Below are 21,378 nucleotides of genomic sequence, written 5' to 3'. Positions count from 1 at the left end.
AACGGTTTGGCCTGTTTAATTTCTGTTCCTTGAATGTGGACTTGTATATCGACTCTATGACTATGACCATTAGTTTTGATTTTTTTATTCTTGTTTATAGCTATTTTGTTTAAAGCTTTATTCCATATTGTTGCAGTTCTTGGGATGCATACATAATTTACAAAGACTCAATCTGATATCTTTTTTATTTGTAAATTTCGATACCCTATGTGTAGTGGCTTAGTTTTTGTTTTGGTTTCTTTTAAAATGTCATCCATAAACGTAATAAATAATAAAGTACTTAAACTTTTCCCTATTTTACACCCTCTATGGTTCTGAATTTTTCTGATATCATATTTTTTACTCATTACGCGATTTTTTATGTTTTTTTTTATAACGATTGACTAACTATCATATTATGATTCATTCCACGAACATACGACTATTTTGGATTATCGCTACAACGAATATGTTAGTGTACAACATAAGATGTACGAAAGTAAGTGGCTCTAATAATTATTCCAATAAACAACAATGTAATTTGCAATTAACTTTCGTTCTTCATATTTTGCACAATAAAATATTCGTTGTCGAGATAATCCAACACAGTCGTATGTTCGTGGAATAGGGTATATCAGATCTGGTATATGCCTCCTTCACAAACTGACCCACACATTTGACCTTGGCTACTTTATAAGATGCTTTTTCCATATCTAGAAAAGCTAGGTATGTCTTTTGTCCTCTTGTTAGCCTTTTAATAATTATCCCATTGATCGGAAAAATATACTTACTTAAAACCACTTTGGGATGTAGCTAATGGCCATACTTGGCCTAAAACAACTTTGGAATTGATCTACTGTTGGATCTTCCATACGCCTTAGTTTATTTTATAATATTGTTTCGTATATTTCCGTAACTGTGCTAAGCAATGCCATTCCTCTATCGCTATGGCAATTCTTATTATCTCCCATCTTTAGAATAGGTAAAATTAAACCTATTTCCCAGTCGCTAGGTACTTGTTCTTCTGTCCATGCTATATTGAGTGATAACAGTAATTTTCGTTTTATAAGTTTTTTTTTTTTATTTAAATTAACACACCCGCAGGAAGGTATTATTATTGCTGCAGTCTGATCACAACATTTGATAACTTACATTACTACAGGGGTTTATAAACTTTCGCATTCTAGAACGCATTCAGTAGTGTTCCTTTGGTACTAACGAACTTATAACTACACTAAGCCGCACAATGCTCTGCTTTTATGACTGATTTTACACCAAAAGAAGTGCTTGTAGAAATAAAGAAAAATATTAACCCGAAGAAAATTCATCATCAATGGCGTTACAACTCTTCGTGAGTCTTTGCCGCGTTTACTATTACGTTCCATGTTTGTCGGTCCTGTGCCACTAATCCCCATTGTCTCACTCCCATTTTCTCTAGATCTTCTTTGACCGCATCTATCCGCCTTTTTCTAGGCCTTCCTACAGACCTTCTTCCATCTGGTCTTTCCCAGAACGCATTGTTTATAAGGCGATTGTCGTACTGCGTATCACATGCCCTAGCCATGAAAGTTCCAGGTTATGATTTAATCACGGGTGAACGGCTGAAAAATCTTCCCCGAGGAGCTATCGTAAAACTAACATACCTAATAAATATTGCTACATTCAGATTTAAATATGTGCCAATGATATGGAAAGTGGCCAAAATAAATATGACTCCTACACCAGGAAAACCAGTACATGATATTTCGTCATACAGATGGATGTCTCTACTTCCTGTGATATCGAAGCTGTTTAAGAAACTTCTGAATAGAATCCTTCCACTCCTACTTTGTTCAAAAGTTTATGTAACATTTCTATTAATTGCTCAGTATCTGCTTGCATTAGGTCATTGGGTATATTGTTGATTCCTACAGCTTTGCCATTTTAACAGCTCACGTGGTGACATCAAAAGAAATCTTAAATCCCTTACAGCTACAGCCACGGAAACAGAATAATCCAGCAGTTTTAATGTGTATCCAATTTCTTCCCTTGTAATATCTCCAATATTCAATTCTAGCTCAAGTGATTCTGCTTCGTCTTCTACGACTTGTGTTATTTCATCTTTAGCGTATATTTTCAAAGTGTTCCTTTGATCTTTGTACTATTTATTTATTTCTTATTTTTATTCTGTTTTCTTGTTTATCCTTTACTTCTCGTATTTTTTTGTGCTTTTCATTTTAGGCTTCGTTTGATTTTATATTGTATTCGTAGGTCGATTTCTTGCGGTGATTTTTCTGATATATTTAGCATCTCATTTTTATAGTTTCTTTTATCTTTCCTGGTTTGTTTTTTCACTTCTGTGTTTTTTGCCTTGTATTGCCTTTTAAGTGCCCTCTCTTCTTCCAATCCTTCCTTATGTAGGATTTCTTCTTTGATTTTTTCCTTTCTTCTAGAAGTTGTAAAGTATCTTTAGTTATCCATTTTTTATTTTCCTTTATTTTTAATCCGATTGTTCCTTTTACTATATTTCTTTTTTTACGTTTCTCGTATGTACCCTCCAGTTTATCGCAATACAGGTTAATTGGCTGTTACTAGTTAATTGTGTTCTGAAAATTATGATCATCAGTTATTGTAATTTGCATTGTTGTTTGTCTCCCCTATTCCTCCTTTCCCATCACTTGTCCATGTCACGTTTGATTCCTATTTTCATATCTTTTCTATACTTAATTATTATTAATACTATTATACGTTGTTTGTAATCATCCGTAAAAAATATAATTCGTCCATAAAATTCTTCCTTCATTCCTGATCTTTGTCGTTTTTATTTGTAGGAGCATATATAATATTCTTTATTACTTATCTTATAGAATCTTGCCTTTAGTCTCACCCAAATGCTCGTCCCATAAACTTAATAAATAAAAGGAAATATTGTAGTAGTAAAAAGACGAAAATTAGAAATCTTCGAATACGGGAGAACTAAACTTAAATATGTTGGGGGAATGTATTTTATAGAAGGTCAGGTTAAGATGAATATCTCGGCTAAATGATGTTAAGAGCTTGTCTACACCAGCCTTTATTAGCGACAATACCCCTCAAACCTCAATACTCTGAAAATTATTTGAGCTTTTTTTTTCAATTATTCTTCTATGGAAAACGATATTTTCCTATTGTATTTAATTCCATTTTACATTTTTCTACAAGGAGAATCTTCTAGTTCCTAGTAAGTAGTATGATTTGACTATAAAAGTTCTAATATCATTGGGAAACACTTACTCCAGAAATGGCTACGAAAACAAAAATAGGGTAATATGTAAATAATGCATGTACTCTTTGAAATGTAGAATAGTCCCTGAAATACGTCCCTGGTAATACCCCACAAAAACCTCTCACGTCCAGTAGCCCACCAACATAAAACATACAATTGTCTCTTATTAGTCGCTATATCTAAACGACATGTGTACAATAACAAGATTCATCTCTCCCGAGATGACTTTTGTAGTCTATTATTATGTAGAGCAGGAAAATGACATTTTGGTGGAACACGTATACAGGTGTAGTCTCGACATTTACATTACAAAGAAGAAATTATGTAAAGAAGAAATTCATCTGGACGCAAGATGTCGTTAAGATATGACTATTGGTCAGTTGTGGGTTAAATGACTTTTTACTAGATGTTAGATTTACATTCTTTGTTTTTTGTTAGTCGGACAAGCGTCGGGTCCTTTCTTCAAGATATTTTCATAAGAAACTTAATATTCTTAATTTATCAGATGACCTGTGCGGCTACTCATGTTTTAACTCGGCAAGAACTATTTGGGTAACATGCTAAGTTTGATGAAACATGAGTACCTACCGGTAGTCGGTACTGTCTTATTATTATTTGTTTTCAGTACCTGGTTTAGATGAGTGAACTTTGTAGCTAAACTGAAAGTCTAAGTACCCATATGAACTCGGCGATAGCCTTCATTTTAACAAGAAAACTCAAATACATACTATGACTACAAGCCGGCAGTGGCGGCTTGTCAGGGTCGGCAGGGTCGGCAGTGCCGACCCACACATTTATGGACACATTATAGATTTTTTTAAATATATAAGTTAATTAGAGTTAACGATATTCGTTTCTGTGAAATAAAAAAAATATCTGTGAGATAATACATACTAAATTATATTCATTGTTTTTAAAAGAATTCGATCGATCCGATACGTTAAGTGAACCCTGTGCGCTGTGCGTAAGAGACTTTTCAAATTAATGATCCTAGCCATGCACCCAATTGTGATTGTGTGAATTCTTTTAAGGCCCGCTTCGGCAAGCCGTCCCCAGATTGACCATTTGCTTGTAAATAAGAAGCTATGGAATATTAGCCGACAGGCAACCAATTATACATTCCCCGTATTTATTTAAATGGCAAGTGCGGCAGATAAACAATCTGCCGAGCGGTGATCTGCAAATGGCAACAAGACACGTACCTATAGACCAGGGCGCATGTGTAAAAATATTACTAATATAATTTGGATGTTGAGAGGTGAGAGGTGACTCATATTTGTTTGCAGAAATTGCTTAAAAATAACTCATATAATAATATTTGAATTATCCTCCCACTCAAAAAGGTCCGGAACATTGTTTAAATAATCAAAATGTCAAAAAATGAAGGAAAAATTCGATTTTTTTCTTCATTTTTTGATTATAACTTTAAAAGTATTCATTTTCGAGAAAAGTTGCACTAACATAAAAGTTGCCTAATTAAATTTCCTACAATATAGGATTAATTAAAAATTTTAAAAATTGTCACCCTTGTTGCAAAATAGCAATAATTGCGAAAAAATCATAAAAAAAACAAGTATTCGCATTTTACGTTTTTCAAACGTTTATGCTACACTTGGACCTTCATAATTTAACCCAGAAAAACTATATCATATAATAAAACAATACTGTGAATTTCATTAAGATCGGTTCCATAGATTTTGCAAGATAAATTTTGCAATCCAGCTTTCGCAAAAAAATTCATTTTTTCAAAATGTTGCAGAACTGAAAATAAAGCAGAGAGCAAGTTGAATTTATTTTTACGTATAGAAGAATACTGTACCTTTCATCTATATGTAAAAAAATCAACTTGCTATCTGCTTTATTGTCAGTACTGCAACATTTTGAAAAAAATAATTTCTTTTTGGCAAAAGCTGGATTGCAAAATTTTTTTTGAAAAATGTATTAAATCGATCTTAATGAAATTTACAGTATTGTTTTATTATATCATAAAGGTTTTCTGGTTAAAATATGAAGGTCGTAAGTCTAGCATAAATGGTTGAAAAACGTAAAATGCCAATACTTATTTTTATCTTTTTTTTTTCGCAATTATTGCTGTTTTGCAACAAGGATGACACTTTTTAAAATTCTTAACCAATCCTATATTGTAGGAAATTTAATTACACAACTTTTATGTCAGTGTATCTTTTCTCAGAAGTGAATACTTCACAACAATGTTCCGAACCTTCTTGAGTGGAAGGATAACTCAATTATTATTTCCAAATAATTTTCAAAATAATTATTAGACAAGTTCATTAAAAATTATCCATCATTATTTAATCAAATAAAGTAAGAACATGGATTAACAGTTTTATATGCTGATCTAAATATTTTCGGAAGGTGGGATAAGTTACAAAATATGTTTAATTTTATATACTGCAATTCATTAGGTATAACAAACTGTTCCCGAAATTAATAAATTATTGTGCTCAAATGTGGGCAAATTCTGCCTCAAATGAACGGGATTTCTCTTGTCTCAAAAGAGTCAAAACGTATTGTCGAAACAGCATGAAACAAGAGAGAATGTCAAACTTGTCTTAAATGTCAATAGAAAAAAACTTTTAAAACCTCTCCAAAACAATAATAAATTTTACAATGACGTTATAACCCATTTTGCTACTTCGAAACAACATAGACTGGAGTTAATTTATAAACAGGTTTAGGTTCTAAATTTATAGGAAAAAACAAAAAAAAACAAAAAGAAAATAAAAAAAAATAAAAAAAATAAAAAAAAACCAAAAATCTTCTATGAAATTGAAGCTTTTTAATTAGATGGCATACCTATCTGAGGAGACAAAACCTTGCCGACTGCCGACCCTGTCCCTAAAGCCACGAGCCGCCACTGCAAGCCGGTATAGGTGAAATTTGCTAATCATTTTAGGCACGATTTAAATAGTAAAACCTAAAAGAAAACGTATGAACACTGTGCCGTCACTTTTTAGTGACACATGCGTCGACAGTGGCGCATTACGTGTTTGTTTTGTAGTCTTAGGTTTAGCGTAATTTTAGATTTACATTTACATTTATTTATTTATATTTACTAATTTTGTTTTCTAAACTGTGACTGATCCCATACAAATTGTATTTGTCAAAAAGGAAATAAAGTATTATTATTATTATTATCAAACTTTCCACTTATGGACGGGATAAATAAATTAAAGGTACCCCGCATCACTACAAGAATTCATTTTTTTTTTCATTTTTTAAAGTTCTATGTGATTAAAAAATAAGACAGCGTAATTTTAACCCACCACCCGTCTCCCCTTCCTCCACCACCAAAAACTTTATTTTTCGTTTTTATTTTTTTAGGTGGGATGCAATCAATTTTAATATTCCAAAAAATTCCCAGGCATAGATGAGGCTTTTACAAAACATGGCTATTTTATATAAATCCGTAGGTTGAGTGTACAGTGTACATAACCGCAAAACATTTTTTTATTTGGAAAAAAGCGTATAACTTTTTTTTGAGGTGGCTAGGTGCTAATTTTTTCTATTTTTCGTACTTTATCAAACCCTATATTTTTAATTATTTTTCAGATTTTTCCGTAATGTTCCCCACCTTTAAAGATCCAAAAAAACTGTTTCTTTAGGGTGTTTTTGGTGGTTTGAACATGTTTTCCTCATTTTTAAATGTTCCAGAGGACTCAGTTACTTCAATTTACATATAGCCTATAAAAAAATATTGATATTATCTATTTTGAAGTGTATTAACTAGGAAAAAATCCCCCAAACTACAAAAAAAAACAGTTTTTTGGAATTTTAGGTGGTGAACCTTAGGAAAAAATCTGAAAAAAATTAATCATCATTGACAACCCATGGTGGGTCTTGGCCTGCTCCAGAATCAGCTTCCACTCCTTCCTGTCCCTCGCCTTGGTTTTCCAATTTCGCACTCCTAACACTCACAAGTCGTCTTCCACCTGCTCCTTAAATCGTGCTCTTGGCCTGCCTCTTCTCCTCATTCCATCCGATCTCTGGCTATAAATATGTTTCGACGGCTCCGCCCCATTCAATCTCTCCAAGTGACCTAGCCACCGCAGCCTGTTTATTTTGATTGAACTTAAAATTGATTTCATCCCACCTAAAAAAAAATAAAAACGAAAAATGAAGTTTTTGCTGGTGGGGGAAAGCAGAAGGGGGTGGTGGGTTAAAATTAATCACATAAAACTTAAAAAACGAAAAAATTTAATTCTGGGAGTGAGGGAGGGTACCTTTTAATTTATTTATCCCGTTCATAAGGGGAAAATTTGATGCGCCATTATCGACATGTGCCACTAAAAAGTGACGGGACAGTGTTTATGCGTTTTCTTTTAGGTTCTACTATTTAAGTTATAGGCTCTTATCGTGCCTAAAATGATTAGCAAATTTCACCTATACCGGCTCCTAGTCTACTATAATATAATTGGTCAACCAATCGAAAACTAGTTTTGTGATGTAGCCCTTTTTAGGGATTTTAAATATACCTCTTATAAAGGATTTTATTGTTTTTTGTATTACATGGTATACAGCCAACTACAGGAAAACTTTTTCCTTGTGGACTTTTATAATATAATTATTATAGAATAATATATTATTCCTCTTTGTAACTAACTCTACTTGTTTACTGGATTTTTACCTCTGTGGAAGGTTGTCACTCCATCTTTTGCAGGGTCTTCCAATACGTCTTCTCCAGATTGGTGATTTATCTCTTGCTATTTTGATCACACGGGACGCGCATAATAATTAACAATTAAAAAACAACGGTCTATATTGAAATAATAATTAAAAATAATAATTCACATATGAGTTTTCAAGCATGGAAAATGCGTATTTTCGCCTTTTTCAGATTTTAAATCGCTTGTAACTTATAAACTATCAACTCTTGAGATAAATGGCAACAGACTTTTTTTATTTAGAATAATCCAAAAAACCTAAAAATACAGTAGGCGACAAAATAAACAGTACTGAAATGAATATTAAAATGTTTATGATTATTTATATATACGGTATGTCCCTGTAAGTTGTATCCATATGGAAAACATTTTTATTATTAATTTTACGAAAAAAAGTCATTCTTCATAAAAAGCTCTGCATGGTCCAAAACCTAAATTTCAACCATCAGATATAAAGTTTTATAAATATTATACGAGGTATGTCAAAAAGTTTGAATTTCACTCAAGAGTAAAGTAGCTTTATTTTTCACAATATTGAAAATTGCTATTATGAGAAGTTGTTTGGAATTAAAAACTATATTCTAATATGAAATTACATCCTTCTAATTGAAATTTTTTTTTTTTTTTGAAAAATTATGGATAACTAACATTATTTTCAGTTATGTCAATTCTAATAACTATTTTATTATTAATTTTACGAAAAAAAAAGTGATTCTTAATAAAAAGTTCTGCATGGTCTGAAACCTAAAATACAACCATCTTATGTCAAATTTTATCAATTTTATACAAGGTATGTCAAAAAATATCAATTTGGCTCAATAGTAAAATACCTTTATTTTTCACAATATCGAAAATTGCTATTATGAAAAGTTATTAAGAATTAAAAACCATGTTTCAGTATGTAATTACATCCTTTTTATTGAAATATTTTGAACTATAAAGGTACTTTACTTTTGCTCTAAATTTATCTTTTTTGACACACCTCGTATAAAATTGACATAAGATGGTTGTATTTTAGGTTTTAGAGTATTTTAGACCATGCAGAACTTTTTATTACGAATCAATTTTTTCGTAAAATTAATAATAAAAGAGTGATTAGAATTAAAATTACTGAAAATAATGTTAGTTATCCATAATTTATCAAAAAAAAAATTTTCAATTAGAAGGATGTCATTGCATATTATAATATAGTTTTTAATTCCAAACAACTTTTCATAATAGCAATTTTCAATATTGTGAAAAATAAAGCTACTTTACTCTTGAGTGAAATTCAAACTTTTTGACATAGGTACCTCGTATAATATTCATAAAATTTGATATCTGATAATTCAATCGTAGGTTTTGGACCATGCAGAGCTTTTTATGAATAATAACTTTTTTTCGTAAAATTAATAATAAAAAAGTTTTCCATATGGATACAACTTACAGGGACATACTGTATAATACATGATCTTGCAAACATCATCCACGACGACGCACGTTTTCGATAAAACAGATGTTAAAGATGCCCTCTGGTGAGTGGTGGATCTACGGGGAGGAAAAATGAGGAATTGACCACCCTAACAAGGTCCAAAATTAAAGAAAAAAAAATTGTTCATACATAAAAATATATTAGCTCACATGAATCCGAAACCACAGAAAGACAAATTCAACCCAATAAACACGCTAGTTAGAAAAATTAGGGGAACTTAATGCCTATAAGTTATTATTTATGTCTTTTATGTAATCTGGGTTTATCTTTTTATGTCTTTTGGTTGGTTTTTCATTGGAAGTCCCCCCCCCCAAAGCAAACTTCCCCTCCCAAGGCAAATTTCTAGATCCGCCACTGCCTCTGGCACGAAAAAATCTTTAATTTTAGTCCTCAATTCCGAAATGGCAGACTGTGACCCCTTCAACATTCTCTATGTGTACGCATCTGATGGCGTTAGTTCTGGTGAGTGTAAGTTCCAAAAATGATCGCACAGTATTCCAAGAGACTCTCTGGCAGTGTGACAGGCTATCTTGTCCTGCTGAAACCACTGTTGATTTTAAGCTTGGACCATTTTCGTGACCTTTTCCGTATGGCCTAAAATAGTACTCCATTATAAAAAATTTTTCTGCAAAACTGAAAACAATCCTGGAATATCTAACATTAACATGATATTGACAAACGTTATAACAAAGTTCAGGAACCACAAAATACGTTTCGGCACATGACACATACAAATTTGAGGCATACGAATTTCAGTACTTTTTATTTTGCCGCATACCGTATATGGGTTAAAAAAAGGTTATTAAATTTATCATACAGGAGTGGCCTCACAAAATGGACTATCCTTCAATTCAATTAAATCTTAAAATTGTCATAACTTTGGTTTCGTAAACGCTAGAGACGAGCGAGCTTAAATAACTAATGGCCCTTTTTTTTCTACTTTCATAATTCTTGATATATGAAAGTGCTGAATACCCCCTGGATTGGCGAGAAAGGTCAACAGGCATATTAGTAGCTCACGAAGGTATCAAAATTCCCGATTCCTAGAGGTTTAGACGAGAAGTTTAAAAGCAAATAAGCAAAAAAAAATCTTTTGGGTGTTTGTAATAGGTGTAAGAAATTTTTTTGTCCAATTCAAGCTTAGCAGAAAATAGTGCCACCTTTTTCAAAATGCGAAAAAAAGAGTTTTTTGTAAAAAGGGTACTTTTCAAACGTCCGTGGCTCAAAAAGTTCTAAATGACATTCAAAAGCATGAAAAAAATTTATGACAAAGGTGTAGATCTTTTCTAGATCTTTCGGTTCGTTAAACCTAGATATGGCTGCTTTACTTTTAAGCTCACTCAACGAAAAAGGTACGTAATATCAATAAAAATGTTAATTCAGACAACAAACGCAATACTTAAAATTTGTCCAATTCTTGGTTTTATTGGGACAACAAAACGATGTTCATCAATTCATTATTTTCGTTCGTTGAGCCAATGTATTACGTTTATTAAATGGATGAACATTCATTATGTATACCATAATATCACTTTATTGGTATTACGAACTCTGTTTACTGAGTCAACGAACACTATTTATTGATATTACGAACTCTGTTCACTGAGTCAACGAAAACTATTTATTGAAACAACAACGTCGTTAATTGACCGACGAAGACTATTCGTTGTGTCAATAACAGTGTTATTTCTCCTAACGTATTTCGTTTATTTCTACAATTATTTTCGTTTATTGTTACAATTAATTCCGTTCATTCCCACAATAAATACGGTTTTTCTTACAGGCAATTCTATTCATTCTTACAATGAGTTTCGTTCATTCCTACTATGAACGTATTTTATATTAATAATTACTGAATGCAATAGCCCAATGTATGATATTAATTGATTAATAATAATTTTTTAAATCCCCTTTTTTGTCCTTAACCTAAAGGACTTTACACTGTGTGATTTTTCATATGATTTCACTTATACAGTGTACTGGAATAAGTGTTACACTCCCCCCACCCCTTATTAACTTATTTATTTTTAGCACATAAGCAAAACGCTCGGAGAGGTAGATTTTTAAAATAATCAAAGTCTATTATAACATCAATGTTTCGAACTGTACACGATTCCTCTTCAGGTGACAGACGCGGCTTAACTTTGATTTTTTTTAATGGGAACGTACGTCATGTGACAGTTTATTTAAAAGCGTTTGAAATATTGATTCCAAAAATGTATAACACTTTAATCCTTTTGAGAGCGCAGGTGCAAAATTTCGATCGAATTCTTTTTAAACGCATTCATTTTTTTTGGAATTCTGAGAAAACTAATAGTATTTTTGAAAAATTTAAAAGCAGAATAAAATATTACATTATTATCGAGGGCAAAAAGTCCCTTAGAATAAACAAAAAGTTTCTGTTGAATGGTATGCCAATTTAAAATTAAAAATCATACTAAATTTTCTCTTTTTCACCCCTGTGACTTAAAATAATCATTATAGAGGTTCTCAGGGACTTCATACCCTCGATAATACTGTAATATTTTATTTTGCCTTTAAATTTTCAAAAATAATAATTAGTTTTCTCAGGATTCAAAAAAAATGAATACATTTAAAAAGAATTCGACCGAAATTTCACGATAATAGACACACAAAAACTTCCTTCTACTACGGACTACACTTGAAAACGAAATGCAATTATTATTCGGCACTTCGGTAACACAGAGAAGCTAGGGGTATCACGATAAGGAAAAGCCGTTAACTTTCAAATGGTCAAGCAAAACATTTATTTTCTCAACAACTACGATTATTGTTACAATAAACGCATTGATTGTGGGTATTAAATGCAGTAGTAGATTGATTAATGCATTCGTTGTCACAACAATCAATTTACATCTATTCAATAATCATATATTACTCTATATTAACAACATTTGTACATTGTTTTAATGGAATCTGTACGTTGTCACGATAAACCAAGGTAATTGCTTGTCATCTACGAAATCAAGAACGTGAGTTGCTGCGAGAATTAACAGTATTTATTAAATATACGAAACTAAGTTATTGGCTGAATAAATTGAGTGTTATTGATTAATGTACTCTAGTTATTCTCACAATGATTATTCAATCATTGTGACAATAACCAAATACATTCGTCAATGTCTAAAAGTTCGTTGAAACAACAAATTAAATTGCTGTAACAACGAAATACTATTCAGTAATCACTGTTAATCAATATTACGAACTAATTTTTTTTTGAGTGCTGTTTTATATCTGTTTGAATATGGTCTTTTTTGGTAAAAGTGGGCAAAATTTAATTTTTGTCAAAAGGGCGTTTTGACATTTGACAAGTTGAAAAAATTTACATGAAAAGCAGGCGTCATGAGCTAAAACAAAACGTTTTTTAAATCATTTTTGGTAAAGAGAAACCCGAGAAAAAAAGTCTTCAATATGCGTTAAAAAGAGCAATGTTTGGTCATTTTAAGACCTCACAGGCTCTTCTGACTCACAAAGTAGGCTCAAAAAAATCAAAAAAAAATTTAGGAAGTCCTTATTTTGTAGTACACGAACCTCATAATAAAATTTGGGCAATAATTTTGGAAATTATATACTACAAATTAAAAACTATACAAAAGTATAGAAAAACTAAAAATATTGCCCATATATAAAATATATAACCTGTATACCTACATATTTACATATTACAAGCAATAAATTACAGAAGCAAAGGTCAACTACAATGTACCAGACAAGCCACTTTAAACTAAGACAAGTTTTACAGAAGATTAAAAAAAGAAAACAGTACAATTAATTAATTAACAGAAATTCAGAACACCTCCGCTCCAACATCCGTTTTACTCACTGCGCTGATCCTTTGGCGATAACAATCATATATTTGTTGTTAATTACAAAAAGCTTTTAAAGTAGCTGTCACAAGTTATGCGAACTAGCCTTTCCGGCTCTCAGAACCTTATAAAATATCGACTTCTTTGAGATGGCTCGATTCGATAAAAATGATATCCTTGTTGGAATTTTTTGTGTATACCGAGAAAAGTATTTGTCACGGAGATGATATTTCATTAATGTCGGAGAATCTAATCGTAATTAATTGTTTTCCGATAATATATGGTTATTTTATTTACCAAACACATTTCCACTATCAAGTTAACTCTTTCAAAAATTGGTAAAATCCAACCTTGTACATGGCAATGTAATTGTCTATATATTTAAAAAACATCCATTCTTGGAAGGCCTAATATGTTTAATATAAATAGCCATTTGAGGCTGAGATTATTTCTTGGTTATAAAAAAATTTTGACACACTAGGTTAATTATTAAAAAAATTATTTTAACTATATGGCAAACACTAAATATAGTACAACTAGTAGAAAAAATTGTTTGCATCGGACAAGACTGATCATCAATGATCACCTATGTGGAGAAGGCCAAACAGGACCTTGTATCCTTAAATCGGAGATAGAAGATGCCATTGCAGCACTAAAAAACAATAAGGCAGCAGATCCGGACAATGTACCCTGCGAAATGTTAAAAATCCTATGTAAATCAGACACACAATTCCTTAATAATCTAGTTGTACCTACATTTTAACAGCATTTGTACAATCTAGTTGTACCTACTTTTTAACAACATTAATAGCGGTAAAATACCGGAGAACTGGCTGCAATTGCAGTCAACATTTATTACAATCCCGAAGAAACCAAATGCCCAGCTCTGCGTGATAGCTACCGACTTGTGCTGTGTGATAAGCTTGATCAATCATATCACTAAAGCGTTCATTAAGATCATTTATAGAAGAATATAATATGATAAATGTGAGTCAAATTGTCAAATATTGATAGATCGCTGTTTGGCTTTCGGAAAGAACTTGCAACTAGAGAGGCAGTTTTGGTTCTCCAGCAGGTACTTATACAGCGGTGTAGAGACGTTGATAAGGATGTGTATTTGTGCTTTGTAGATTTTAGAAAAGCATTTGATAATGTTAATGTTAATAATGAACAATTAATAGATATTCTGCGAAAGACAGATATTGACGACACGGATATTCGTATTGTGGCAAACTTATGCTGTGGCAAATAGCAAGTGCAAAAATTGGCAATGAACTTACTGAAAGTGTGGAGATCAAAAAAAGTGTCCGGCAGAGGTGTATTTTATCCCCACTCCTATGTAATATTTATTCCGAGGTCGTATTTAAAAAATGTACGTATAATGCAAATGAGGGCATAAAAATAAACGGTAAGTACGAAAAATATAAGATATGCCGGTGACACGGTGATACTTGTCAGTAGCATAAGTCAATTACAACAGGCAATGGAAAGGATTACTTTAGTTAGTAAGGAATTCGGCCTGAGCCTCAATTTCAAGGAGACAAAATTGATGCTGATAAGCAAAAAGCATCAATTTGCTCGACAGTTACAAATAAACAACATACCCAGGCGCGGATACAGGGGGGTCAACGGGTCCATGGACACCCCTATTGTATTTAGTCTATAAGTATTTTTTTATTATTTATTATTTTTTTCTGTTAACTCTAAACTTTAAGCCATCAGTACAACACTAAATTACACGACAACCGCTTCCAAAGAATTGAAAGAAGCCATAAAATCTAATAAAACACCCTGCTCTGAAAAATAATCTGCAGGCGCATTTGTTTGGGTACCGGTGGAACAATAAACAACGGAAATATTTTTCTCAATTCAAGGAATAACAAAAATGATATTTTATAATGCAAATACATTACACTGGGTATAAACCATATCTCATGAAAAGTCACGTTTCAAATTTGGGATAAAATAAAATTATAAAAATTTGTATTTTACTAGATAATCATGCGTACCTACCCTTTGATGGTAGAAAGGTTAATCTTTATGGTAAAGAACGACCAGTGAGATTAATAGTCGTGAATTGTCTCAATCCTTTTAATACCGTAGGTATCTGGGATTATATAGTGTATTTTATCCTTAGAGTAAGTGTGAGTCGTATGGCTAAATCTGGAAAATATAATATTTGTTGAGGTAAGTCTGTTCCCCCCCCCCCTATTATGAATTTCTAGAGCCGCACCTGGACTAATATACCATATATAATCTTATGTGTACTTTGTCATCAACATAAATGCAAAATGGAAATATTTAACAATATTTAACAATATTTAACAGCATTTAACATAATGGAATAGTTCCTCATGAGCAAGGATTTGTCTTTTTCCCTAAAACTACGTCTAGTTAAATGCTACATTTTTCTGATCTTACTATATATGGTGTGGAGATCCCGACGCTGATTCGTAAGCACAATTAAACAAATAAAACTTCAATATCTAGACCACCTATTGAGGCACCGTAAGTACCGTGGCATTTGATTATCCAGTTAATAATATACAGTAAGCGGGAACCAGGCAGGAAAAGACACTCGTGGCTCCAAAATCTGCGGAAGTAGTTCAGACCAATCGAACTGTTCAGAAGTGCCGTAAGCAAGATCAGAATTGTCATGTTAATAGCCAACGTTTGCAACGGACAGGGCACTTGAAGAAGAAGAACTATACGCAAGTTATAAGCAAGTATCAATTTGATAGTTGTCCCGGGAACAACCTCGCGTCTCATGCTGTGTTTTTTCGTTTCGTCGAGAGATAAGTTTTAGGTCTCTGCTATAGCTATAGTGTAATTCTAACATTCAAATAAATATTCGGGATAAGTAGGCGACTCTTCATAAAGTTTTCGGACAACGCATGGTATTTATAATACAACATGGTTGAATAAGTCGAGCTGTATCTCATTCTTATTTGCTTCTTTTCATAATAACTATATCAGTGATACGGGTAGCCGGTAGGAACTCCTTTGGAATCTTTTGGATTCTATTGGATAGTCCCATCAGGGATAGTGAATGAATCCCTGCCCTCCACAGATTCCAGGCGCTTCTTGACCCGAGAAGCTAGCATCTGCTAAGGATCCCTTCTCCAGGGTCGCGGATGAAGTCCAGAACGGCATTCAAGGCGAAGAAGAATACTTTCGGTACGGCGAAGATGGCGGAGTTGGCGACCCTTGATTTTAGGGATAGTATAAGATCACAACTGCGGAGTCTGATCCAGAGTGGGCGGCCGCAAACAGCGTCGGACCCAGAATGGGCGGCTGAAACCAAAACTTACCAACTCGTCTAGCCAGCGTGGTGTTTAAAGGCTAAATACCCCTCATGAAAATGTCAGTTGAAAACAAGCAAATACCCAGGCAAGTAAAAAATTATTTCCAGAGTCTTGCACTGATAAATTATCAATCAGTCGATCAGGAAAAAGTTACCCGAATAAAACGACACTTTATTACAATAGACGAAATGAAAAGCTAAGAGTAACAAATCTCCAGGCGAAGATTGTGTAGTTACTGATGCAATCAAAATCGAAGGCACTTGTCTTCTTAAGAAAATACTTCTATAACAGCTATAACTTCTAAAATGCTGCAAAAGCTCAGAGGAAAATGGAAAGATCAATGCTGAGTATATCGCTTCGTGACCGAGTTGAAATAAAGACTTAAAACGAAGAACAGGAGTTACCGATGTAATTTCCCAAATTGCCACCCTGAAATGGAACGTAGGAACGTACTCGTTGAACTGACGATCTCAAAAAAATATCAAGAAATTGAGGATGCAAAGTGCTCAAAATAAAGAACAATGGACAAAAACTCCAGCAGTGGACGCAAAGGGCTGGATGATGATGATATGAGTGATAACTTGTAATATTATGCGATCTCCACTGACAAAAACCTACAAACCAAGTTTTTTGCATACCTTCTCTGGCCATCTAGCATACCAAATTTAAACTAATCTGGGAGCAGAATCTTTTAATACCGCTAGATTTTCCAGCCAGGATATTCTTTCAAATATTTTAATCTTTGAAATTGTGCCATTTGACATTGACGGATTAAAGGATTTGACATCAATTTTTGACATATTTCAAAGTTTTCAGATAATACATGATTCTCTCATAATTTTTTGCAAACTATCATCATCATCATTGTTTGATTTGCTTGTATAGATATAATGCTATGTAGAAATGCGTTCAATGATTGTCCCCGTTTAGGATTTAGTCCTCTTCAGGGTTTGCAAACTATTCAATAACACATATCTTAATATTTTTATTCTCGTGGTAATAATAATAATATCGTATGGCATTTTTGCCGGGGAGATCCTTTCGGATAGTTCCAGCGCCAATTACATCTTTAACCCTGTTTCAAGTAACTAGTGTCGATGTACACTAGCCCAGGGGGACCGACGGCTTAACGTACTCTCCGAGGCACGGTGAGACGGCTCGTGTCATTATTGGAAATGAAAATGGTTTGTCTTTGGCAGGGATCGAACCCACGTCTACTGGCGTATGAGGCCAGCGTTTATGCCGTTACCCACGGCCGCTCACTATTCTCGTGGTGATAATTCTACATGAAAAAATAATGGCAGTTTGCTCGATAAACGTATGTCCGCAAATGCTTTGTTTCCGAGATACAGGGTGTTGAAATTTTTATTTCAAACTGTTAATTTTGTTATTGCTCTAAGACTGGTTGAGATATGAAAATTAAATTTGGTGAGTTTTAAGAGGTAGTTATTGCGCATGTTTTGGCAAAAAAATACCAATTTTATATTCATCATTCACGCGCCTACGGGTAATGGTCTAAATTTTTTTAAAGAAAAAAATGGTACGCCACTGAGGTATTTTAAATTAAAAATTATTTTTGTATTCCACGTTTAATTTATAAAAAAAGAACCTTTCTTGTATTTTTTTCCTATGGTGCACAGTTTTTATGCGAAAAAATAAAACATATTCGAGCGTATTTTTAATTTCTTAATACATTATCAAGGACTCTCCCATATAATAATACCAAAGTAGAACAATAACTAAAAAGATTTTAACTAGGTGCAAAGCTACAACAATTGTTCAAAATTACCTCCTTTAAAGGTGACAGAATAATTTTATATTCACCATTGGCGCCCGTACAGGTAATGGTCTAAATTTTAAAAGAAAAAAAAATAGTACGCCACTGAGAAACGTCAAATTAAAAATCATTTTTAAATTCCTCGTTCAATTTACGACAAAAAATCATTCCTGTCTTTTTTTCATATGCGGCGCCGTTTTTATACAAAAATATAAAACACCTTAAGGAAGCTCTCATACCAAAAGCGATATCCGATCGATATATGTAACACGCAACTTCCCATATAGTCCAGACTGTATCGTCGCCCCCGTTAGGTAAATTATTTCGATCCGTCTTTTTTTGCACAAACGTTTTTACTTAAAAAAAGGTCCTTATAACAAATACACGGTGCCGGGAGGTGCTGCGGTCGGATAATTGTTTAAACAATTTTTTTAAACAAATTTAAAAAATAAATTTTTTCACTTCGTACCAATTTTTTTAGATTCTTTGGGACATTATGAGCAAAAAATCTCTTATGATTTTTCTCTAGAATTAATTGTTGTCGAGTTATACGCGATTTAAAATTTGAAAAACGCGAAAATAGTTATATTCAAGGCTTTAACTCTGTTAAAAATTATTATTATGAAAGTCAGAAAGTGACTAAATCAAAGTTTAAAGCCCCCTTACATGATCCTGAAGAATTTTGTGACATTAATGTATTAAAAAGCTGTTATTTTTAATTATTAACAATGAGCGCTAACAGCGTATTGAGGCGGCCATCAATGTGGGTACGAGTAAGATGCACCATTGGACTGCCGGAATGGTGCATCTTTTTCGCACTCACATTGACAGCCGCCTAAATACGCTTTCAGCGCTCATTGTTAATAATTAAAAATAACAACTTAGTAATAAATTAATGACACAAATTTTTTCAGGATCATGTAGGGGGACTTTAAACTTTTATTTTTTCACTTTCTAACTTTCATAATAATAATTTTTTCCGAAAATCGGTCAGGAATGTAGATATTTTTGAAAGAAACGTTCGATATTTCCTTATACTTAGCCATTGCCTGGAAATGAAAAATAACTGTACGAAAATGTTATTTTCCACCCACCTCTACCGAAAGTATACTTTTCCGGACCTGATTGTAGGGAGCAAAGTTGTACTTTTCCTCCCTAGGGAGGAAAATATTTTTCCTCCCTAGGGAGGAAAAGTAAAAGTGACGTCATAGTATTTCATTCATGAAATATAACTTATTGACGCCCTGTGCAATATCTTTTTTTATTATTTAAGTATCTATACATTTTAACGTTTATTTATAAAACACCCAGTAGTTTGCAGAATGGTAAAAAACAGTAAATTGTTATTTTGATTTAACAATGTTTACATTAATAATTTTACTTATATTTGACAGTTGACAGTTATATTGTACCTACTTGTTAGTTTTAGTTTTAATAAATTTTGTTGGTTAGTTACATAAATAAATTAAGTAAAAATGAAAAAATGACTTGTTATTTGAGGAAGGTGGAAAAACCATATGTATAACATGGGAGTAAAGTGCCTTTTCCTCCCTTGAATGATTACTGCCCTCCGCTACGCGTCGGGCAGTAAACTTCATTCTCGGGAGGAAAAGTAGCACTTTCCTCCCTTGTTATACAAATAGCTATTCCTTACTATACATAAGGAATAGTATATTGTACAACAGGGAGAAATATGTCATTTTCTCATGTGTATACTGTACTTTTTCTATGGATGCGGTTGTGTCATGACGTCATGAGTTTAAACTTCAAAATTGAATAATTTAGGTGCTTTTACGTATATTATATACATAAATTGAAATAAAATACATATACATGTAGTTATTTAATATTCTTAAAATTTATATATTTACCTTATTTATTTAAAATTCTAATTAACAGTTATTTTCGAACAGTTTTGAAAGGTAATTCCTGGTAAGTTTTGCTCCAACACATTTTATTTGACAATATTAAATTGTGCTTGTATTGTGCATGTTACCATGGAAACATCGATCATATATCGTCGCCTTAGTACTATAACTTAATAACTCCAAAATTGATGTTTTTGAGATAACTAGTTCACAAGATGTATTTTATTTGCCTCCATATTGTGTAAAAACTTAATAGCTCGCTCCAAACGGGTTAAGTATTTATTTATGATTGACGAAAGTTGATAAAACTCAAATGCCCCTAACATTCAGTGCTAAAAGTTGACAAAGATAAGTTATCAAGCTATTATTTAATCGAAATAATCGTGAATACGACATACACTGAATGCTATAACTAGATAACTCGAGTTATCTAGTTGTAGCACATGTTTTTCTGAAACCATTGAGCTTACCACATAATTGCTATCTGTTTATTCGGTTCATTTTAATGCAAGAATTCGAGAATTGTTAGCAGATCTGGTAACCCCCATGGCAGGGGGCTAATTTTCAACAAAATAATGTATAAAATATTAGTTGTGTTAAAAAGTTCACTTATATGCAACTTGACACAACATGCGACATTACCAAATGTTAACATTATGGTAATGCTAAAAGTTGATAACTTTAATTTTTCATAGTTTTTTCCATATTGGAAAACAAATTTGCACCGTATTCCCAAATAGATCAGTTGCCAAAAAGTTAAGGAACAGTATTTGAGAGCCGCAGAGTGAATTCCGTATTTACCAACATCATGGTAGCAGCACAAATATCTTTAAAATCTTTAAACTCGTTTATCTCAAAACTACTAATTTCGTGTTATCAAGTTATAGTATTAAGACGACGATATGGAAAACTGTACGAGAACCCGTGAGAAAAAATATTTCCCACTGCAATGGCCGACTTTTCTCACTGCATGAGAAATTGTTCGTTTTGAATGTATGTAAGTAGTGAGACAGTTGCACATTGTATAACATCCATAGAAAAATATTTTTTCCTTACAGCAGATTCAGAACAAATGTATTATAAGTACTGTCAAAAATACACAAATACGTCAAATTTGACAATTCAATATTTTTGTTTCTATAGTTACAAAACATGTACTTGGTGGCATCACGAATATTTGAGTCAGAATATGTCTATTTGAAAATTTTAACATATTTATTTT

General features: G+C 32.6%; 1 protein-coding gene across 1 annotated transcript in view; it reads right to left on the bottom strand.

The window, feature by feature from the left end:
- Positions 1-9,762: 9,762 nt before the first annotated feature.
- The window catches only part of LOC126888570 (dnaJ homolog subfamily C member 2-like), a 62,504-nt gene continuing 50,888 nt past the window's right edge, over positions 9,763-21,378 (bottom strand). The window contains exon 3 of the mRNA XM_050656919.1: positions 9,763-9,973. Within this exon, the coding sequence (XP_050512876.1) occupies positions 9,763-9,973 (211 nt within the window). The remainder of the gene's footprint in view (positions 9,974-21,378) is intronic.

Source organism: Diabrotica virgifera, chromosome 7, assembly GCF_917563875.1.
Source record: "Diabrotica virgifera virgifera chromosome 7, PGI_DIABVI_V3a".
NCBI lineage: Eukaryota > Metazoa > Arthropoda > Insecta > Coleoptera > Chrysomelidae > Diabrotica > Diabrotica virgifera.
This window is presented reverse-complemented; position numbering and strand designations above follow the sequence as displayed.